The sequence below is a fragment of the Canis aureus genome, chromosome X (assembly GCF_053574225.1).
Source record: "Canis aureus isolate CA01 chromosome X, VMU_Caureus_v.1.0, whole genome shotgun sequence".
Taxonomy (NCBI): Eukaryota; Metazoa; Chordata; class Mammalia; order Carnivora; family Canidae; genus Canis; species Canis aureus.
This window is the reverse complement of record NC_135649.1, coordinates 7328630-7353454: the sequence shown is the minus strand read 5'-3', so window position 1 is coordinate 7353454 and position 24825 is coordinate 7328630. Positions and strand designations below refer to the sequence as shown.

The 24825-nt window shown below is 37.3% G+C and overlaps 1 protein-coding gene across 1 annotated transcript in view; it reads left to right on the top strand.

The window, feature by feature from the left end:
- Positions 1–20769, top strand: part of FMR1NB (FMR1 neighbor) — a 33999-nt gene extending 13230 nt beyond the window's left edge. The window contains exons 3-6 of the mRNA XM_077887800.1: positions 3403–3543; positions 5627–5723; positions 19011–19159; positions 20606–20769. Coding sequence (XP_077743926.1) covers positions 3403–3543; positions 5627–5723; positions 19011–19159; positions 20606–20622 — 404 coding nt within the window. The 3' untranslated portion in view covers positions 20623–20769. The remainder of the gene's footprint in view (positions 1–3402; positions 3544–5626; positions 5724–19010; positions 19160–20605) is intronic.
- The last annotated feature ends 4056 nt before the right edge of the window (positions 20770–24825 follow it).

Below are 24825 nucleotides of genomic sequence, written 5' to 3'. Positions count from 1 at the left end.
ACAAATATCTAAACCTTTCACAATTTACCTTAGTGGCATTGTTTGAAATTTAGTCACTCACCCAGTACTGTGAAATCAATGTCTTCTTTAGCATTAACCAGAGAATTTTGTGGCTCTAATATTACGGAATATACCAGATGTTTTGCCATCTGTTTTAATGATAAAAAGTTCAGGTTTCAAGTCACATCATCTTTTTGTGATTCTGGATATAATGTGTTTATCAAGCACATGATGACCCCTGAGAATTATTAACCACAAATAAACATGTTTCATTTTCTACAGCATGTGGTGCCCTTTCAAGGAGAAGCTTCAAATAAATTGACATGTGAATTACAAAGATGAAATTTTTATTAAAAATCATTAAAATTTATTCTAACAAAATTTGATGTACATATATAAGCACAGAATTATATTCACTGTTTAGTTTCAGACTCTACCACTTAATTCTTCTATGATCTTGCATAAATCTCTTCACATTTCTCTATACTCGTTTCGTCAAGTACAAAACAGGCATAATACCCACTCTAAATGAGAATAGCAAAACAAATGAGGCCCTTAAATAAATTTTAAAAACTGCCATGGTCAAGTTGAGTGAAGAAAGAGAAATTTGAAGGGTTTCCTGGCTGACTCAGTTGGTAGAACATGTGACTCTTGATTTTGTTTTTTTTTTTTTTTTTTTTAAATTTTTTTTTTTTTTTTTTTATTTATGATAGTCACACAGAGAGAGAGAGAGAGAGGCAGAGACATAGGCAGAGGGAGAAGCAGGCTCCATGCACCGGGAGCCCGACGTGGGATTCGATCCCGGGTCTCCAGGATCGCGCCCCAGGCCAAAGGCAGGCACTAAACCGCTGCGCCACCCAGGGATCCCTTGATTTTGGAGTTGTAAATTTGAGCCTCATGTTAGACGATAGAATTTACTGTAAAAAAAAAATAGAGGTGCTAGGTGGCTCAGTGGGGTAAGTGTCTGCCTCTTGATTTCAGCTCAGGTCAAGATCTCAGGGTCTTGAGATCAAGCCTCTTGTGGGGCTCCACACTCAGCAAGGAGTCTGCTTCTCTCCCTCCCCCCCACCCCTGCTCATGCACACACTCTCTCTCTCTCTAAAACAAATAAATGTTTTTGAAAAATAATAAAATCTTTTAAAAACAAGAAATTTGAGGGGGTAGTATGTTGTGAAACTAAAAAAAATGGTTTAGTGATTGCCAAAATTGGTCATAAATGACAACAAATGATGATTTAAGCTTTAGAGCTTATGAAGATAACAAACTGTTCCATAATTGTCTCTGATAACATTATATAAACACTGCAGCCGCCTTTAAAAATAGTCTAAATAAGAATATCTGCATTTCCAAAATATTCCTTCATCCTGCTGCAGTAAGTTGAGTCAAAATCAATTGTATGAGATGCCCAACAAAATCAGACTGTTCCATTTTAAGAGAAACATTGGACCCAGGTTGATTCAAATCTTTCAGAAACAGTGATTAAATATTTATAAAATGTACATGCTATCTCTTTGAAAAGAATAGCTATAAGTTCATAAAATGTGAAGTATTTTTAACCAATTTTTTCCTCCCCTGTATAATTGAAAAGGAACATTCTTCCCACTTAAAGCACGTGCACACACACACACACACACACACACACACACAAGCCTGCCGTTTTGTCATCAGGCTGTTCATGAAAGATTTATCTCTTGTGCATTAAAGTGATAACCTTGAGACAGACTGGCAGGGAATCTTGAGAGGTTACACAATCCTCCTCTCTTTGGACAAAATTATATACTTAAACCTGATACAAAGTATTCTACCCTTTTTATTCTTCAGAATGCAGGTGTCTCAGTAATTTAAGTCTGAAAGTTAATTTTGGTATCTGGCATAAAGTCCAACAGAAGCTCAGTATTAGGTGAGATCTTAGAGATCACTCAGTCCAGTCTCTTCTGTGATTTAAAATCTCTTCTATGATTTCCATTCCTGGAAAGTGGTCTTTGAGCAATGCCAATAGTGAAGAATTCAACACGCAGTAAGTCCATACCGTTTCTGACTAGGCCTGACTATAGTCACCCTTTTCTGAGTGTGTGGTGCCTAGAACTGAAAATGGTATTCCAGATGAGTATCCAACTTGGGGAGGAAAGTCACTGTGGGCCTGGCAGAATTGAAGAATAGATTGCCCAAGTGTATATAACAACAAAGTAGACCAAAGTGTCACATGTCTAAAATGTTTGGGAAATGAATATCCAGGCCAACTGGTAATGCATTAAATTTGTGGCCTTGCACAGGTTACTTTGATCTTCATTTCTTTATTTCTAGAATGGGGATTGTACGACTTAGAGAGTTTTTTTGTGAAAATTAGAAATAATACGTGTAAAGTGAGGAACCTGGACCAAATATGTACCTAGTGAATAGTAGCTATTATTTTACCTTAGTTTCAGGAATTGCCAATCTTTAAAAAAGAGGATATAATAAAATATACCAAGAGAGAAAAATGTGCCTGTAACCATGATACTGTTCTTTGCTGATGTTAAAATTCTTTGGGGTGATCATAAAACATCAGTTATTAACTTTTCTAAGTCTGTAGTTGTTGATGGTATTGGAGATTGAATTAAATCTATGCTGGCTTTAAGCCATAATGTGGAAGTTTTCTTTTTGAATAAAAATTTGGTATCTTTTTGGTTGTCATTTGTTTCTCTTATAAAGCAGGATTTTTTTTTAAGCAACAGCTATTTGAGCTTGCAAGTCTCTATGAGCTTGCAAGTCTTATAGATTCAGATATATATGAATTTATTACAGTTGCATGAACTTTGGTATTCATGCCATAAGTTTTTGCCTACTGAAAATTAGATAGTCATAACTTAAGGCCAAAAGGGAGAGACTTAAAAAATACTATAGTGCCAATATGGTAAGTGTTCACAGGAAGTAGATCAATAACCGATAGTATCCACTTAACCTTACACTCTAGCAGTAACCTGTGAATTTTACTTACATTCCTTTTCGTTGACATATTCAGTGAGTTTCTGTAGCTTAGTAAAATTGAGTGAGAGGATATATATGATATTTTAACAAGGTGTTAGTTTTAAGGACGTTTGGTATTGTTATTTAGCTCCTTCTGTGTTAGATTTGTATCACTACTACTCAGCTTATGATCCATAGTCCTTTTAAAACTACCTTGCCAATGACCTCTTAACAATTTATATTTTCTGCAGTTCATCTAGAATTGAAAGTGTGATGTTAAATAACTTTGTGGTAGTTTTTAGCTTAACTCTTATTTTTTCAGCATTCATCACTATTTGTATATATCATCTAGTCTGTACCAGTTTGATTGTTTATCTGTTTTGCAGTCATTATTTAATTAAGGAAAGTGTTTATTAACCATACTGAATTCTTTTTCTTGGATTTTGTTTCTAAAAGCTTGCATTCCAAAGGAGAATGAGGTGCTGAAGGCTTGCAATGAGCAGCGAGATTATAACAAGAGTGAATGTTTGGAATACAAATGCTGTTATTCATCCTCCGAGACTAGTAACTTCAGCTGCTTCGTCCCATTAAAGGATAGTAAGTTCATCCTCTTACGTTTATTATATTTCTATTTTTAAAAATCAAATAAATAGGTCACAATGGCATAAATTTAAATTTGGATCTCCCAGGGACTCCTGGGTGGCTCAGTGGTTGAGTGTTTGACTCAGGTCGTGATCCTGGGGTCCCAGGATCAAGACCTATATCAGGCTCCCAGCAGAGAGCCTGCTTCCCCCTCTGCCTATGTCTCTACCTCTCTCTCTCTCTGTGCCTCTCATGAATAAATAAGTAAAATCTTTTAAAAAAATATTTTTGGATCTCCCAGCTTAACACTTAAAAGTGTGCTCCCAGCCCTAGAGCAAAACTGTCTGTAAAAGTCCAGAGGTGGTCAGGCCTCTATCCATGAATAGTTTCTGCTTAGTCCTTAGATGTGACTTTGGCAGTTCAAAATTAGTTTCATCTTTTGCTTTAGTCACTCTCTTTCTTATTCCAAAGATTCCAGACTCGAGATGTAACCCTCAGTGTCTGGAGAAGATACCAGTCAGGCATGCCTTAACTTATTTTTCTCTTCTTACCTTTTCTTCCTACTTGAGGAGAATTCTTCCCATTTTTTAAAAAAGTTTTTTTTAAGATTTTATTTTTTTATTCATTCATGAGACACACACACACACACACACACACAGAGAGAGAGAGAGAGAGAGAGAGAGAGACAGAGACACAGGCAGAGGGAGAAGCAGGCTCCATGCAGGAAGCCTGACGTGGGAGGGAGAGAGAGAGAGAGAGAGGGAGAGGCAGAGACACAGGCGGAGGGAGAAGCAGGCTCCATGCAGGAAGCCTGATGTGGGACTCGATCCCAGGTCCCCAGGATCAGGCCCTGGGCTGAAGGCGGCGCTAAACCGCTGAGCTACCTGGGCTGCCCAAATTCTTCCCATTATCTTGTCTTCAACCTCTCAATATGTAACAGTAGACTCGAATGTTCCTTGTTAAGGTTTGTTTATTAGCTTCTCTTTGTTCTATTGGTTTTGAATCAGGTTCTTAAGATTTTTTTTCTCTACAAAGTTTTAAGAACTAGGCCATCTGTTTTTGTGCCTGCATTTGGATAGTGGGGACGTATTACCAATTGGTCCCATCATGGACATATTAGATATGATTAAACACCAACAAATTCTATAAAAAGGATGCATACAGAACAGTGTTTTAGGTTAATGTAGTCCTTATTCAAATTATAGCTCTTTATTGAACATCTAGCAATAATAATGGAAACTGAAATCCAATCATGAATATAGTATTATAATTTCAACACTGTCACATGGTGTTTATAATTCATTCATCAGTTTAGCCTTTATATTATATGTGAAGAGACATTTGGTCTTTGTAGAGGAAAAAATTAAAGTGTGATTATAATTCCCCAATCATATAAAATGCATTTCCAAATGAATATGAGAATAAAATATGCTTGAGGCACCTAGGTGGCTCAGTTGGTTGAACATCCACCTCTGGGTTTCGCCTCAGGTCATGACCTCAGGGTCATGAGATCAAGCCCCATAGTGGGCTCTGCAGTCAGCATGGAGTCTGTTTGTCCCTCTCCTGCTCCCCTTGCCACTAAAATAAATTAATTAAAATCTTAAACAAACAAAAATGTTAAAAAGAATAAAATATGCATATTCACCTGCAGATTCTTGATTTCTGATTTAATGTTTTGTAATTTGGAAGTAAACATTTAAGAAGCCATTCGTTTAACAAGTTAACTATTCATAGATTAATTCACTCTTTGAGTGCTCGAGGATGTATAACATACGGCCAAGGAAAAAAACACACTTAGGCCATAGGAAGAAATATATAGTATGAGTCATAATAGTCTCTTAACAAAAACAGTAGCATCATTTTGTTAAGGCTTCCTTTGGGAGGCGTGTATTTCAAGTGTAGTATTTAGTTGTATTTCAAGAACATTTCATAAACTCTTACTACTGATAGAGTAGCAAAAATATTTACCTGTCATATAAGACTACCTCCTTATTTTGCTTTATTCACTGATAGTTTTTTATAAGGACTTTATGAAAGAGCTCAGATTTGCTTCTCTTGCTTAAGTCATAAAAGTAACAGGATATAATTAAACCAACAGAGCCCACACAGATGTTCCGGATGTTTGGGTTTGGTATGATCAGCATGATCATGCTGGGATGTCTGCCCATTTATTGCTGTACTCTTTGCCGGAGGAGGTAGGCAAACATAAACTTTTATTTGCTGATTGCTGAGTGTATTTGGATATTTCTGTGTAGACACATTTATTCATATGCACTAGAAACACAGGGATTATGTTTGGGTCCCTATTGTTTAAAAGAAGGTAGCTTAGGAAAAGCCTCAAATAGAATTACCATAATATTCTTAAATACATGTTATTTTATTTTTCCATAAATTTAGACATTCTCTTGCATAGTCTGTAATTCCCTCATCAAACAATTGGAAGGAAAAATACATCAGTGTACTGGGAGTGTGTGAGTGGAAGTGGTTATTAACTGCAAGTCAGAAGAGTTCCCAGAAGTGTCATCTCCATCTAGTAGACGGTCATCTACAATTGGATCTTAAAAGCCTTGGTCTGTCTTCAAGCCAATTTGTATCAGATTTCTTCTTAGCATCTTATAAAAAATCCCGTGGCCTATTGGCATGGTGCTTCTAAGGTTTTTAAAAAATAGCTCCCTACATTCTGTAACAGTGGATATAGAGATAGAGAGCGAGAGCAGGACCAGGATTAGGGTGGGGTGAGTGAGGCAGTTGGAGCACAAAATTTAAGGAGGCACTCACTCTCAGGTTTGTGCAAGTGCAGGGTCGGCACTAGCATGACCCTGAGAGTAATTATTTCCCTCAATTCTCCAGTAAAGAAAAGGTACTGGGGCACATGGGTGGCTCAGCTGGTTGTCCAACTCTTCACTTTGGCTCAGGTCGTGATCTCAGGGTCATGAGATGGAGCCCTAAGCCCCATCTGATGCTCTATGCTCAGTCAGGAATCCGCTTCTCTCCATTTGTCCCTCACTGCCCTCCACCCCACCCTTGCTCATGCATGCATATGTGCATTCTCTCTCTCTCTCTCTCTCTCTCTGTCTCTCTCTCTCTCAAATGAATGGATAAAACTTAAAAAGAAAAGAAAAGGTACCTGTTGAAGATTAAGTATCTTTTATGTTTTTATTTGAGTTAATGAGAAAGTGGTATTGGAGATACCAAAAATTGTTTAGATTTCACTGGAAGATTGACACTACACACAAGTTACCATTTTTCCATAAAGATCATTAAGTCTTTTTTCTTTTTTCCACCTTTTCCTGGAGTTTGGTGAATGTGTCATATTCATCACTGTATTTTCAGTCCATAGTAGGTTACCTCATATATTAAGGTGCTTATATATTTTTGTTGAATAAATGAATGGTTGAATGAATAAAGTATAGTAGATGGCATTGGCTAGCCTGGAAGTCAGTCTTACAATAACTTAAACTTTCTCATAATTTAAATCATTTTCTTAGACCATTTTATTGCAAAGGATTGTCCTCTACTTACCCTTTCTTTCTTTCCTTTTTTTAAAAGAGTTTTATTTATTTATTTGACACAGAGATAGAGCCAGAGAGTATAGTCGGGGGGGATAGCAGAGGGAGAAGAAGAAGCAGCCTCCATGCTAAGCAGGGAGCTCAACGTGGGGCTTGATCTCTGGACCCTGGAATTATGACCTGAGCCAAAGGTGGACACTTAAGCTACTAAGCCATTTTGAAGACACAGTGGAGTCACAGCCTTTCAACTCCTCCAGTTTGCTATCTGACAAGTCAGTTCTCTCACTTTTCACTTAGTTTCCTGTATTGAATGTGTAATCCCTAGGCCTCTCTCATTTTCTTTCTTTCTACAGATGATTGAAAATAGAAGTAGAGTTTTTGACCCTTCCTCTGTAAAGTTTGATTTCAGATAAAAGATAACCCATGAATAAAAATTAAATAATATTTGCTAGAAAATAGTAGTTAGGATTATACCATGAGATTTACAGTGTCTTGTATAATAGGCCTGGTATAATAATTTTATTATGGCCCCTCTATTGTGTCTCTGTCCAGGAGTTTAATGGGAAAATTCAGGGACACTGGATTTTTCTTTAAAATGAAATTCAAAGAATTATTCCTTGATAAGAATGTATTTTCTTCTTTCTACATAGTATAAACTACTTGAGAGAGTTGAACAATGTGAATAGTATATTTATTGAACACTAAAAATTTTGGTTTACTATCATTTATTCATTTGTTTGTTTTTTAAATTTATTTTACAATTTTGGGTAAGAGTGGTATGTTTCTTCAGACATCCTGGGTTGTTTGTTGCAACCACAGAGTATGTGCTTATTAGCAGTTTTCTGCTTAGCTTAATATCCAGGAACAATGAATGTTTGAGCGTGGATGGGGCATTGTCAAGCTTTTCCTGGTAAGCTGATTTTAGAGGCAATGGGAAAAATTGTGTTAGATAAAGATCCTATCCTTGATGCCAAACAAGGAGCTTAAATGAAAACCAAAGCCTGCTAACCAGCACCCCCTGCCTTTTTGGCTTAAGATATCCCTTCAGAAGTATCTCCTTAACTCACTTGCTAGTCTTCATTTCAAACAATAAAGAGATAGATAAAATATTACAGTAGGTAAAATAAATAACCACATAAAAGGGAAATAGATGCAGCAGTAAAATCAATATGTAGTGGTTTTAAAGAGAAAAGAAAGTAGCCAAACACAGTTGTTTGTCTAAATCAGAAGGGCTAAAAGCCAAAAGCAGATCTGCAGTAACATGATCTGGGCCTATTTGTTGGAAGAACTCTTGAGGCATTGGAAGGTACTCTTAAGCTCCTCCTCTGGTTGGATCCTGTCCTATGCATTAAATATACATACCTTCAGATGTTGTACCTCTCCCATCTCGGCCTTTAGTTGGAAGCCAAAATAAGTGATGTTTTGACATTCCTCAACTCCTGAAATTTGGAGAGTAAGTTTTATTTACAGATTGCTTTAGGACCTAACAACTAGCAAGAGTTGGAGGGAGTAAAAACGAGAAGTAATATGAGCAGGTGGGAGAAATGAAAGCAGTTTAGGGGAAGAGGATAAGCACTTTCCAGAACCAACTGTATTTTATTCTTTTGGTGCCTAATTCGTGCTTTCCACAGTTGACATATTCAGTCACTGCTTGTGCTAGGGAAGGATACAGAAATGTCTAAGACATAGGCCCCTCTTTTAAGGAGCTTAAATCTACCTTAAAATAAGTCCCAAGCATGACATGTTAAATAACAATATAAGATGGAATATAATTAAGGACTAAAAGAGTAATGGCAGTACCTTGTCAAAGTCCTGAAGCAGTGGGGATCAAGATGAGTGGGAAAAGACAGAGTGGGCTCCATGGTAGAGGTGCTATTTGAGCTAAGTTTTGAAGGGAGGTCAAGATTTAGGTTGGAGGAGGCTCCCACAGAATTCGTTAAGTCCAGATGGAGCCTCCTCACTATAAACCCCTTAACTGCTTGTCATTTGTAAGCAGTGGTGACTGAACTTTGCCCCTGGAGTAATCTATAAAGGAATCTCTAGCTCACTTCTACTTAACTTGAGTTCAAGAGTGGTACAAACCAGGTACACTGAGAACTCAAGCCAGCTTGAGCTGGTTGCGCATCTGCAAAAGGGAGCAGAGAGCATTAGTGAAAAGCTTTCTAAGAATTTGCTACTAATAGCCTTATTAAACTTGCATATAAGATGAGTTTTGAAATTCATTACATCTTCAAGGTTATGTAAGATCTATTTTTATTCTCATTAATAGATATCAGAAGCCTCATTAGGTTTAAGTGTCACTGGCAGGCTTAAGACTTATATAGAGATGAAGGAAGGAAAAGATCAGGTGGATGAGGACAAAAGGAAGCAGAGGAGGGGGGCTCTAGTGGGAGAGAGGAGAAGAGGGTTGGCTGAATTGTTCCCATTACAGTAATAAAGTACCAATAATAGAAGTCTCAAGTGCCAAATTCATTTTCTAATTTTTATCTGTTTTTAGATAAAGTTTAATCTCTATGCATAGGCTAGTTAAACATCTGTGTATTATATAGTCATATGATGCTTGAGTATGTACATAGCTTTGGTAAGGTGGAAAATTCAAACAATACCATGCCTATTAAACTCAGATGGAGTGCATTTTCTTGTTTTTTTTTTCTTCCTATCAGATTGAATTTGCAACTTTGAATTAAGAAAAAATTCAGAACTCAGTCTGCAAATGACAAAACTATGTTTTCTTTCAACTAATAAAAAGCCCTGTTTTTTTTTTAAGATTGTAGATCATCTGATACACAGATGATGTAAATAGCACATCCCCCATACACTTTCAATATTGCTACTTGCCAGATGGCTGTTACTGAAAATTTCTACATTTAGACAAATCCTGCTGCGTGATTCTCTGTATTATAATGTGGTTTTCATTATGCAGATAGTCTTAATACCACTTAGTTTCTTAGAATAGGAGGTAAAGAATTGGGAATAAATGTGTCAAAAATTGCCTAAAAATCATCACCCATTGAATTTTAAAAATAGGCATTTACATTTTCAAATCCCCATGTTTGTGTGTTTCATTATACTGTACAATATAATTAGTAATGTTATTTTGAAAAGCTTTATGCAGTAATTAGCCAACTGCTGAAAGGTTTGAAGTTCTTAGGATTATATACATATGAATTCAGAGAAAGGAAATAAAGTCTATAAATTTTAAAAGTATGGCTAGTCTCTGAGAACTTTGATAAAATATGATCAGATGAGAATGTGAGCAAACTGGAGCCCTGCTCTAACATGAGTCACTATAGATTTGAAACTCACATAAAGCCTGTTCTTCTTGGACCATGTTCAAGGTAATTTAGTTACTGAAATAATAAGAGAATCTCATTATATGGGGATTATATGTCTGAGGTGTTCCCATTGCAAGGACTCCAAGGGCAACATTTTAGAGAATTCTGGAATAGTAGGTACTATTAAAAAGAACATTTTGTTGCCAAGTAACTAATAACCTCATTGCAAAATGCAGTGGCCTTTTCTCAGTTCCCATCCAACTTGACTTTTTTGTCGCACAGTACACTGCTGACTGCTTCCTTCTTGAAACTTTCCTTCCTTGGATTTCATTGTTCCCCTTACCATTCTGATCCATCTCAGTTTGCTTTTCTTTGTTTCCTCAACTGGGGTTGTTGAGTCAACTGCCTTTGACTCAGGTCCTAATCCCAGGTTCCTAGGATCAAGCCTGGTATTGGGCTCCCTGCTCAGCACCCCCTACTCTCAAATAAATAAATAAATCTTTAAAAAAATGAATCCTGAAATCCTTACCTCTACCTCTTCCATATTTCCAATTGCCCTTGTGAATTATTTGTTCTGTTAGCATCTTAAATGCATCATGCAGAAAACTGAATTTATCTTTTTTTCTCTCAAATCATCTCTCCTTGATACCTGTCCATTTTTGTCAGTGATTTCTTTAGTCTCCCAGGCCAGAAACCTTGGAGTCATCTGTGACTATTTACTTTCCTTTATTTTCAATGTGTAATCTACTCTCTTAGTCCACTTGTCACTTTTTGATTTCCTTTGGAATGAGTCTGAAATTTGCCTCTTCTCAAGTTTATTGTTACAACTTGGTCCATGTCTTGTATGCTGTCAACTTCTGTCCTTGGTAAGTGGTTTCAGGAAAGGAGCAAAAAGGAACCAAGGTGTATTAGTCTTCTAGGGCTGCCATAGCAAAATACCAGAGACAAGGGGACTTCAACAATAGACATTTAGTTTCTCACAGTTCTGCAAGCTAGAAGTCCATGATCATGATGCCAGCTGATTTGGTTTCTGGTGAGAGCTCTCTTCCTGCAGATGGACATCTTCTCACTGTGTACTCACATGGCCTTTCCTTAATGCATGGGAGAAGAGGGAGAAGAAGAAAGCAGATTTTCTAGTTCTTAGTTTAAAAAACTGAAAAATTGGGGCACCTGGGTGGCTCAGTCAGTTAAGCATCTGACTTTGGCTCAGATCATGACCTCAGGATACTGGGTCCAGCTCCCTGCTCAGCAGGGAGTCTGCTTTTCCTTCACATTCTGCCCTGTCCCCCTGCTCATGCTCTTTCTCTTTCTCTCTCAAATAAATAAAATATTTTAAAAATAAACAACTGAAAAGTTAGGTTTTTTTATAGTAGCATTCATTTTACTGATTGAGGCTCCACCCTTATTACCTCATTTAAACTTAATTATTTCCTTAGAGCCCCCAATCTGCAAATATAACTGCATTGGAAGCTAGGGCTTAAATATATGAGTTTCAGGGATATAATCATTCAGTCCCATAACACAAGGCTAGCTAGCATCTAAAGGCAAAGAAAGGATTGAGAACTGCAGAGGGCATTGGAATGAGGTATTTAATCCTTAGAGTTTATACAAGAGAGACTATAATAACTAGGATGGGACTACAAGTGAGATTTGGAAGATGGCTAGGAGTTGAGTACTGGGGAAGGTTCTTGGCACTTTAATAGGAATATATGGCTTAAGAAGGGGAGAGTTGGTTAGAATGCTTGCCATGTAAGTTTGGGCATATACCTGGATTCCTAATCTATGTTCCTTCCAATACATCCTATAATATCCTGCCAGATTAATCTTCCAAAGATAGTATTATTTCATTTCATTATATTTTTCAAGAACTTCTAATGTATCCAAGAATATCTGGATTCCAGATCTTGTGTTAGGTAATGTGAAGGACAAAAAGGTGATTCAGAGCATGCTCTGTTCTCAAGGGACACATAGTCTAATAAGGGATATATACAAATACCCAAGGTAAAAAGTCACACTCCATTAAAAAGGTACAGGTAAAAACAATTAGCTTATTCGACCTTTTCCAGTTTATGTAAAGTTTTCACATACTTTGTCTTATATGACCTTCAAAACAGAGATGCAGGAAGGTTTGGTCTCTTGCTCAAAGTTACATAATGATAGAGCAAGGATTACAAACTATATTCTGAGTTTCTTTTTCTACTATAGAAAATAGGAAGAAAAGAAATGTAGATAAAAATACAATGGCATCTTGTTGCTTCAAGTCCACTCAAAAGGCTGTGGCTTTCAAAGTTATCTATATTAGATTCATTTTGTAACTCCAATGACATTTCTTAGAACTCTCCATGTACCTCGTGTTCCGTCTAGGGAAGTATCTTTACTTTTCTTGGCATACCCCCGGCTTTATTCTTGCCTCTATTGTTTTGCCCATGTGGCTCCCAAATTTTGTGATTGTTCTTCATCCTCTTCACTAATTTGAATTCTCTCTTACCTTAATATTACAACTGCCCCGATTCGTCCATGAAGTGTTCTGCAACTGCTCCAGATCCCAATGTTTTCTCTTTTCTTGGAGCCTCTCTCTACATTTGTGTTTTTAGCCACATAGTATAACTCATAATTATCCTTTGTCTTATGTTACTAGTTTTCTTTCTCTGGCTGAATTGTAATTTCTGTGAGGACAAGTTGCCAAGCTTTGTACTTCTTTGAGTGTTGATCTGTGATTTCCCAAATGGGGTCCCTGCACTAGTATCATCATCATCTCCTGGGAGCACGTCAGAAATACATGTTCTCTAGCCCTACCCCAGACCTACTGAATCAGGGGCCTGAGGGTTAAAGCCCAACAATTTGTGTTTTAACAAGCCCAGCAAGTCATTTTCTCTTTTTTTAAAAATAAATTTATTTTTTTATTGGTGTTCAATTTGTCAACATATAGAATAACACCCAGTGCTCATCCTGTCAAGTGCCCCCCTCAGTGCCAGTCACCCAGTCATCCCCACCCCCGCCCACCTCCCCTTCCACCACCCTTAGTTTGTTTCCTAGAGTTAGGAGTCTTTCATGTTCTGTCTCCCTTTCTGATATTTCCCACTTATTTTTTCTCCTTTCCCCTTTATTTCCTTTCACTATTTTTTATATTCCCCAAATGAGTGAGACCATATAATGTTTGTCCTTCTCCGATTGACTTATTTCACTCAGCATAATACCCTCCAGTTCCATCTACATCGAAGCAAATGCTGGGTATTTGTCGTTTCTAATGGCTGAGGAATATTCCATTGTATACATAAACCACATCGTTTTATCCATTCATCTTTCGATGGACACCGAGGCTCCTTTCACAGTTTGGCTATGGTGGACATTGCTGCTATAAACATCAGGGTGCAGGTGTCCCAGCGTTTCATTGCATCTGTATCTTAGGGGTAAATCCCCAACAGTGCAATTGCTGGGTGATGGGGCAGATCTATTTTTAACTCTTTGAGGAACCTCCACACAGTTTTCCAGAGTGCACATTCCCACCAACAGTGCAGGAGGGTTCCCTTTTCTCCACATCCTCTCCGACATTTGTGGTTTCCTGCCTTGTTAATTTTCCCCATTCTCACTGGTGTGAGGTGGTATCTCATTGTGGTTTTGATTTGTATTTCCCTGATGGCAAGTGATGCGGAGCATTTTCTCATGTGCTTGTTGGCCATGTCTATGTCTTCCTTTGTGATATTTCTGTTCACATCTTTTGCCCATTTCATGATTGGATTGTTTGTTTCTTTGCTGTTGAGTTTAATAAGTTCTTTATAGATCTTGGAAACTAGCCCTTTATCTGATACGTCATTTGCAAATATCGCCCATTCTGTGGGTTGTCTTTTAGTTTTGTTGACTGTATCCTTTCCAGCAAGTCATTCTCATGTACACTCACATTTGAGAACCACAGGTCTCTAGAACATGTGGTAGGGAACTCAGTAAATAATGATTGAAATAATCTAGTCAGCCATTTTAGTGGATTTTCTATCTTTTCTATGTTGCAAATGATAAATTACATTGAAAAGTTTTTTTTTTTTTTAAATATTTTTTTCTTTATTTATTTATGATAGTCACACAGAGAGAGAGAGAGAGAGAGAGGCAGAGACACAGGCAGAGGGAGAAGCAGGCTCCACACCGGGAGCCCGATGTGGGATTCGATCCCGGGTCTCCAGGATCGCGCCCTGGGCCAAAGGCAGGCGCCAAACCGCTGCACCACCCAGGGATCCCGAAAAGTTTTTTATCTATAAGATTGATGTTATGTTCTTTAACTGTCTTAAAGAATTTATATTAATTACAGTTTTTTAAGAAATATGGAAAAATCAACCTACTAGACCAGTGTCTATGATGCTCTAGTCTGGGAATATATAATATATATATATATATATATATAAAATATATAATAATACAGATTCCCAGGATACACTCGAGAGATTCTGGTTTAGTAAGCCTGGGATTTGGACCTGAAATGTGTATTTTCTGAAGCACCCAAAATGAATCTGGTACCTAGCCATGTGGAACTACACTAGACTCTCTAGTTCAATCATTTATACATTATACATTATACATTCATTCTTTCTGCAAATATTTATCGAGTTCTTACTTTGGTCTGGGCACTTGCTAGGTATTACATTCTTCATCTGATCATCAACCTGGGCAGCCTCACTTTCAATGTTAGAAGCCACCTAGGCCCATAGCTTCAGGGTTCCCTGATTTACTAATTCTGAGGAATCTCTCTTGTATTCTGTATTGGCCACCCACTTTCATGCCCATATCCTGAATCTTGTAATTCATAAAAAATTAAACCTCTGAGTCTCTGAAATCTTAAACTTTCAAATCTGAAACTACTCTTTGACCATAGGTGCTTTATCCTCTAGGTTTTTTCTTTCTTTTAGTCTTGCTACGCCTGTTCTTATTGGGACCTCTAGGCTCTTTAACTCTGTTTTCCTCTATCTTTTGTCTTTTAATATTATATGGTTTTTCTATCCAGCCTCTGGATCCTGTTGTCTGATACGTAAATCCATTTTTTTCTAGCTCCTTTGTTTCATTGAAATTGAATCCACATCACTTGTCTGCTCCTAGATCTATAAGTTCCTGGGAATTCTTAGAGAAAAAAAAAAATCTCAAAACTGTATAGATCTGTATCACAAGAAATTACCAGTGAGCCAATTACTGTTTTCAACCCCACACTCTACTTGATGTTTACAAACAATATACTTCTTTGCCACTCTGGTCTTTTCATACAGTGTACCACCCACTGATTGAAATGCTTTTATACATCTTCCTATCTCTACCCTTCTTTATCTGGCTCACTCCATTCTGGATGCAGATCTCAGCTTAGACATGACCTCCTCTAGGAAGCTTACCCCAAACCTCTGGCCTAGACTGCTTCAGCCAGACTTCTTCCTATTTGTCTCCTACCAATCTCTGCTTACCTCTGTTTGATTATCTCAATGTATATAATTATCAGCTTATAAATATCTGTCTTCCCTTCTAAATCTTAAGCTTCTTGGGGGCAGGATCCATATATCGTTCATCTTCATGTCTCTAGTGTTTAGAATGGTGTTTATTTCATAAATGAGCAAATGTGTTAGTGAATGAATATGATATAAGTTGACCTATATATTTCTTTTTTTTAAAGATTTTATTTATTTATTAATGAGAGACACACAGAGAGAGAGAGGCACAGGCAGAGGAAGAAGCAGGCTTCATGCAGGGAACCCGACTTGGGACTTGATCCCAGGTCTCCAGGATCACACCCCAGGCTGAAGGCGGCGCTAAACCGCTGAGCCACCAGGGCTGCCCCTGACCTATATATTTCAAGTGTGAATATGCTGGTCACAATATGACATTTTACATAAAAAGAAGAAAATAACCTCTAGGACTCTGGACAAATCATTTCACCCCTACTTTCTCCCTAATGAGAATGAGCATTCTCATTAGATAATGGATAGAATATCTAACATTGGATCTCAATAATAAATAAGTCTGAACCTAAGTCCTAGTTCTCTGCAATCTAAACTAGTGCAGTGCGTTTCAAAATAATAAGGCCATGTTGCATTTTCTTTGTCAATTAAGATGAAATGTATTCCATTAAATTAAAAATAAAATCTATGTATAAAGAAAACATTTTAATTACATGAAATAAAATATAGTGAAGTCACATTAGAAAAAAGCAAAAGTTCCCAATTTCTTATCTAAAATTCTGAAGTTCAAAAAGCTCTATAAACCTAAAGCTTTTTTCCTAACTCATTTGGTAGCAAAACCTGAGCTGACCTGACCTGAGACATTTTCTAGTCATTATTTAATCTTAGAGTGAATCTTTATATATTTTGTTGTAGAAAATTAATGTGTTTGATCATGAGATGTTTCCCCAGACCTTATGGGAGTATCATGTAATATTCAGTATATCATATATATTACCTTTCTAAAACCCAAAATATTGGACATTCTGAAACACATTTGGCCCCAAGAGACTGAGAACTATGTAGTTGTTTCAGTTATTCTTTTGAGACTGAAGTTAATAGCACTACAACATAAAGAGGCCATAGGTAAATCATAAATATATTTTTGGCCTTCACCAACTATTTCATTTATGCCTGGAGACATTTTTATGATTAATCGAAGAAAAAGTATTTATTTGCTCCATATTTGTCTTACCTAGTAGAGCTCAGTGACAACTCCGTAATGCAGTTTGAGGGGAGAAAAGTGAGTATTATCTTCAAAGTCATCTTTTCAAAGGCAGGCTTTTAAGTCTCTGGGCCCTACATGCTAAGAACCTGGTTGCTCTGTATAGCTAAGTAACACTGTCAGGATCCAGGTGTCCTCTTCTGTATACTATCTAGTTTTGAGCTGAGGATAAGACTATGTATTTGTCATTACCTCTTCATAATATCATATGGAAATCTTTCTTTCTCTTTTGGGTTTTCTTTGAGCATTAGCTTTGAGCATCTCTAGTTTTGCTTCTTGGCTTGTGCTTAAATCTTTGGAAAGTGAAAGATCTTGGAGCACCTGGCTAGCTTATTCGATAGAGCATGCAACTCTTGATCTTGGGGTTATAAGTTCGAGCCCCACAGTGGGTATAGAGATTATTTTAAAAAGATTTTGGGATCCCTGGGTGGCGCAGTGGTTTAGCGCCTGCCTTTGGCCCAGGGCGCGATCCTGGAGACCCGGGATCGAATCCCACATCAGGCTCCCGGTGCATGGAGCCTGCTTCTCCCTCTGCCTATGTCTCTGCCTCTCTCTCTCTGTGTGTGACTATCATAAATAAATGAAAAATAAAAATAAAAAAATAAAAAGATTTTAACAAAATCTTTTTAAAAAGAAAGTGAAAGCTCCTATAAACATAAATATCAATTAACATTTCCTTAACCCTCATTGGGTACCAGGTTCTGTGAGATATATAAAGTTACAAGGTAAGGCTCTAGCCTGAAGATTTTTTCCAAACTCTGAGGGGGGAAAGGGACAGGTTTGCATAGTTAGTGAGAGATTGCTCTTTAGATTTAGGCAGGTGTGTATTTAAAACCTGGCACCACTACTGAATAGTCTGGTGACCTTAGGCAACTTACTTTCTCCTCCCTGGTGCCTCAGTTTTCCCATCTGAAAAATGGACATGATAGAACCTGCCTCATCAAGTCATCATGAAGTTTAAGTAAGATCATGGCTTATATACAGGCCTTGGCGTGTGGAAAGTCTGTCATACTTGTTATTAGTCATCATTCACTAATACTGCAGTGTGGTCTAATGGAAAGAGGCTGTGTTTTAGAGCCAAACAGACCTTGGTTCAAATGCTAGCATCTCCGTTTACTACTTCTGTGTGACCTTGTGTGAGTTATCTTTCTTCTCCAAGCCCCAGCTTAATAATTTGCTGAACAGGAAATACAATATCCATCTTATAGGATTGTTATGAGGATTAAGTGAGATAAGGTATGTAAAGTATGTAAAGCACCTGGCCAAGTTATTAGCCTGTGATAGGCTCTCAGGCACCCACAACCCTGACTATTCATGCAAGTACAAGGAAGTACAATATTGAATACTAGATGATAGCAATAGTCAAAGTGCAAGCTTCTAAAATAGTAGATGATAATCTAATAATGTGAACTATTACCATTTAGTTTTGAAATTAATAGGATGGAAGAATCCCTATAGGCTAGGAGTAAAGGGAAGGTTTTCTTTTTTTTTTAAGATTTTATTTATTTATTCATGAGAGACACAGAAAGAGAGAAGCAGAGACCTAGGGCAAAGGGAGAAGCAGGCTCCATGGAGGGAGCCTAATGTGGGACCCAATCCCAGTACTCCAGAATCACACCCTCAGTTGAAGGCAGACGCGTGTAACTGCTGAGCCACCCAGGCGTCCCAAGGGAAGGTTTTCTAGGCAAATATCTTGAAGGGTGAGTAACATTGATATCAGCAAAGGGGAGTTAGGACAGCATTCCTATTGTGGAGGATCAAGTGATCAGAATGACACTATGTAAATTGATAGTGATGGTTATAATGATAAATATGAATGAGCCAAATGCAATATTTTCTATCAGATTTGCTAAATATGGTAAGTTAAACAATCAGGTGGGACTGTGTAATGAGTTATATGAGTAAATAGCCTTTTCTTTATGACCCATCACTTTTTTATAACCCATAATTGTTATTGTTCTATCACTGTTGAAAAGTAAGGCTTCACTTTGAACTTGGAATATTACAGCAAATGGGCCAATCCTTTACGAAGGAGAGTCAGCAGAATTTTAAAGGATATGAAGAAACAAAAAATGAAAATGAAGAGGGATGCTGAAATGTCAGGGACAGCAGAAGAGGAGGAAGGTGCAGGTGATGATAAAGAGCAAGAGACCAAAGGTAATTAACAGTAGGATATAAGATTTAAGTATTTAATATTTGATTCTTGTTACCACCATCTTAGTTCAGTTATATATATATTTTTTTTACCACATAAATGCTTGGACCACAGAAGTATTAGTTTCTAAAACTAATTGTTTTATCACTAATTGAGATATTTGGATGCTAGGAAGGTGTACAAGAAATGTGTCAAGTTGTTTGGGTACCACATTATTTGGTATATATGGTTTAACCCTTCAGAAGAAATAGTGGAATGCCAGCTCTGACTTTTAGGCTCCATGAAAGATACCCTTGCTAAATAATAATGGCTGTAGTTCCCCCATACGCGTTGACCATGACAAATATCCAGGGGAAGGAGGGTAGCTTCGGGAATCTGACAGACTACAGTCAAATCCTGGATCCTAGCTGTTAATGTCAGCTACCAGTTCGCTAAACTTAAATAATTCGAGAGAGGGGATCCCAGAATCATACACCAGGGACTACCTGACCCTCAGGCTTACAGATTCCCTAGGCTTGGCCTGGGTTTCCTCCTTCCATAATCAGTATGAAGAGCCAACTAAGAATAAAATGGCTGGTGAGAAAAGAGGTACATTTTCGGGAACAGAGTATAGGATTTGGTGAGGGGATGGTCAGGAGACTCAGGCCATTAATTAGTGGACAAGTTAACCTTTCAACAACTTGATACCATCAGCAGAAATTTTTGTGTAGCTTAAACAATATAACAAATATGAAAATGCTTTGAAAATTGTAATGCATTACTCAAATTTAAGTTGTTAATTTCTAGCCTCAGTTACAGAGATGCAGAGGAATAGAATAACAGACAATTGACCTTAGTGTCAGGAGACTCTGGTTTTAGTCTCAGTTTTGCCATTACATACAGTGAGAGCTTGAGCAATTACCTTAACTTTCCTGAGCTTCAGTTCACCAAGCTGTAAAATAAGTTTGGATTAGGTGAACAGGAAATGTGATTAATCTAAGAAAAAACAAAATCCTTATACAAGGTATATATAAAATATATATATAAATACATATATATATATGTAAGGTTATATGTAAGTATATATAATAATCCTACATGTCTATATATTACTGATTTGTATAAATTTAATACATACATGTGCATATGTATGCAAACACAGACACACATATATGACATTATAAATAGAATAACAAAACAATTTCTGTGGGCCATTTACTGGGGCATGGAAGTTCACACCAACGACAATTCAGAAATTGTCATTGTATTTGCCACAGTGTGTTTTATTTTTATGCCTCACAGTAATATGAGATGGTACACTGACAAACTGAAAATACGTGAGTTAAACATAGCATTGAATATATAGAGTTTGAGAACTTTGTTGCAATCATTTCCTTTTCTAACAAAGCGTGATGTATGTATATTAGTCCTATCAAGTTGTTTAACTCTACTTTGCTTTTCTCCAATAGCATTATTTTCCCACTAAGAAGAATGTGAACCATTCAGAGCAGAGGAGACTGTCCCAGTCATCTAAACCTGATGGAGCATTTTAGTACAAAAATTAATGATTATTTTTGTCATATTTACTTCCAAATATAAAATAAAGTTGATAGTTCTGTTTCTATGCATCAAACCAGGCTCTGAATTCTTCTTATTAAAAATAGTTTCAGAATTTAAAAAATATATAAAAAGCATTGGTAGCATTTCAGGTTCTAGATAGTGACAGGATTTTTGCAAATTGGGTTATGTTATAAACATATACTTCTGTTAGGGTTAAATAACACAGAGATTTCATGTTCATATTCACCTTCTAGCAAAATGTGTGTGTGGGGAAACTTAGTGATAATTTTTCACTTTATATGATAATGTATTTATTTTGAAAAAAAGAGGTAACAGTATTTTGTAGTAGGGTTCTTATTTTGTAATTTATAACATTATTTTTTCCACTATGAAAGATACACTCATAGAAAATTTGATAAATACTCTAGAAGAAAGAAAAAAAATCATCCCATAATCCTACTACCAAGACCTGAACACTGTTATTAGCTTATTTTTTTTAACAACTGTGTTCTGTGACATACTTGAATTGGTTTTTAAAAAGTTATCTTTTCTTTATGATTCACTTTCCTCTTTTGAAATGTGTGGGGCTCAAGTTTACCTGGGCTTGTTGCTCACTCATTCAATAAGAATTGATTAAGCTTCTGCTATGGACACTGCACTTTCTATGTGCTAGGGATATAGTCATGAGGAAGGTAAAGTTGGCCTTTCCTTCATGGAGCTCACAGTCCAGCTGGAGAGGAAGTCAGATAAAGAAGTAATGACAAGGTTCTGATAGGAGTACCAAGTTCTATGAGAGTATTTAGCAGGGGCACTTAGCCCAGACTTCAGGAAGAGGCATAAAATGAAAGGTAAGAAGGACCAATAGGTGTTTCCCATGCAATCGCAGTGTGGTGGGAGGAGTGTTTCAGATATGAAGGCCCAAGGACATGGAGTATTTGGAATACTGCAAATAGTTCAGGGTGGCAGCAACTTCAACTTAGATGTTAGATTAGAAGAACTTTATTTTTGATTGATTTATTTATTTGAAAGAGAGAGCACAAGTTGGGGGAAGAAAGAGGGAGAGGGACAAGCAAAGTCCATGCTGAGTCAGATGTGGGACTTGATCCCAGGACCCTGAGATCATGACCTAAGCCAAAATCAAGAGTCTGATACTTAACTGACTGAACCACCAGGCACCACTGATGAGAACTTTATAACCCAAATTTTAAAAATGGATTTAATCTTGTAGACAGAAGGGAACCAATGAAGGGTTTTAAGCACAAGAGTGGTAAAGGTTAATCTATGTCCTTAGAGGTCACTCTATTGTGTGGAGAATTGGAAGTAAGTAGCACTGGAGTCAAGAGAATCAGTTATGAGGCTATTGTATTAATATAGATGAGAAAATATGGTGTCCTGGGCAAGGGTTAGTGGCACTGTAGATAAAAGTAAATACATCTAAGAGCTATATATATGGCATGTAGCATTACTAGGACTTGGTTATTAGTTTGTGTGGGGAAGAAATGAGGGGGTTGAAATGAGAGTATGAATTTCAGGTTTCTAAATGATGAACCAACTGGAAAGATAGTGGTCTTATTCCTATTCAGTGAGATGAGACAATGAGGAGAAGGACAGGTATGGCAGGGGAAGATGAGTCATTTTTGGATAGGCTGTTTGAAGTGCCTTTGGAACATCCAGGTAGAGATGACTAGCAGGCAGTCAGATTTATGGGTCTGGAGCTCAAGGGAAAAGTCTGGCTGTGTATAAAAGTTTAGGAATCATCAATATAGGGATGATAATTGAAGTCACAGTTAATTATTGATATCAACCAACAAGAATAAGTAAAAAAGAGAACACAAGCTTTTAAAGCATAGTCAGAAATGGTGTAGTTGTTAGTGGCAACTGAAAAGTATGAGGATAAGCAGGAGAGAGTTGTTGGGGAGGAAATATTTTTATATACCTTTCAAACTCATTTTGGCTGATCTAAGAATAAAATTGAAAGAAAAATTAACAGGAGAAAATAAAATTATGTAGACACAGAGGCTCTATAAAGAATTTGAGGCCTATAGGCAGTCAGGCAATTGAAGCTTATATGCCATTCAGAGCTAAGGAGGAAGAGGATAGGGGTCTGGGACTTCAAAAGGAAGACAATTCACAGGTAGATAAAAAAGAGTGAATGTTTAATAAATGTTTGCTGGGCCATACAGAAGCAATGGGATACACAGAGAAATTTTAACAAACTTTGCTAGATTCCTCGTCTGCCACACCTAGTCCATATTATACTGTAGTTATCTATGCTTAGTAGATCCCTTCCTGGAGTAGATCCTCTATCTAAATCTTTTAGGCAGTTAGCAGGAAGGCAAAAAAAGAAAGAAAAGAAAACCTTCTTGAGTTTTCTTGAGTTTTCTTTTACTTAAAAAAATCAGCCTAAAATAATCCACATGCCAAAGAGACATATTTTGGGGTGGCAAGTTTTGCTCCCCTGCAGAGTAGTTTAATGAAATCCAAGAGGTGGCACATTTCAAAGAGGAGGGAATGATCAACAGTATCAGAATTCTGATTGATTTCCACTGGATTTGGCAACATGGAAGTCATTGGTGACTTTGGCAATAGCAGTTTCAGTGATGAGGTGGGAGCAGAAACTAGGTAACTTGAGTTGCAGAGTGACTTGGAAGTGAGAAAGTGAAAGCAGTGTGGACAGCTTGTTGAAGTTTGGCTGTGAAGTGAATCAGAGAAACAGTGGTATAGTAATTGGTAGTTTAGGTTGGGGAGAATTTTTTCAAGATAGGGAGTAGAAGGAGCAGAGTGTAAAGGCTGGCAATGTGGGGAAGTTTCAACTGATCCCCAACTTATCCTGTTCTGTTTATTCCATGGCATTTATCACCTGTGAACATACCATATAGTTATTTGTTATGCTTATTGTTTATTTTTTGCCTTCTACCAGAATATAAGCTCTTCTAGGACAGAGGTAGTTTTAGGTATACAGTTCAGGGATATACCCCAAGTGCCTAGGACAGTGTCTGGCACACAGTAGGTGCTCAACAAATAAAATACCCATTGGATGATTGGATTGGAAATGAAGATATTTTTGTAGTATTCTTCACTTTTGCTATGATTAGTGGGCACTTCCAAGGCAAACTGAAGTCTTAGGAAAAAAGCCAAACTGTACAATAAATTATCACCAGAGTTTAGTAAACAAGTGGTTGCTTTCAAAGCTATTCTCCAAGAATCTGATACTGTTGCTCTAAATTTTAAGAGCTGCATTCAGGGGAAAATTAAATTAAGAACAACCAAAAAAGTTCTCTGGGTAGAAATAAGTAATAAAACAACTATATAAGGAAATGAATACTTTATAAAATTGAAATTTTAGCAAAAGCAGTGGCAATCTATGGATATAAGCATAGTGTGATGCAGTACTCTGAAAGCAATAGGAACATCTGCAGCGGTTCTCTAACAGATTAGAAACTAGGTTGCAGGGGACACTGATAGAGATTACCATTAAGTGATACTGTGAGGGGAAAAATGAGTTTAGAGTGGCAAACAACTATAGATGCAGAATAAATGCTGGGCCAGAAATGAAAAGTTGAAGCAATTTAGGGTTGTTATTATTAAAGATTAAAAGTCAAAGGGAGCCTCGTGAGAGTGGGAAGGAAATAAGTTTTTTGGAGAGCTGTCTCCAACACCAGTGCCTAGTGCACTACTAAATCATGTCTGACATGGCTGACCAAGTCCTGCAAGAGATAGATTGGTAGATAAGTGTGTCACTAGCATGCAAACTTTAACAGTCACAGAATCATTTCCCTCAATCTATTACTGTATCTGTGCCAAATAAAAAGACACTAGCTAAACAAGAAGTACTTTTGATGCAGAGCCTGATTACTTAAACTGATTAGGGTGACTGCTTTACAAGCAGAGGTGATGAACATTCTCCCCAACTACAGAGACATTGAAACTTTATTATTATTTTTATTTTTTTTGACACTGAAACTTTAAATCAAGAATGACCAGGCAGCCCGGGTGGCTCAGCGGTTTAGCGCCACCTTCAGCCCAGGGCCTGATCCTGGAGACCCGGGATCAAGTCCCACGTCGGGCTCCCTGAATGGAGCCTGCTTCTCCCTCTGCCTGTGTCTCTGCCTCTCTCTCTTTCTCTCTC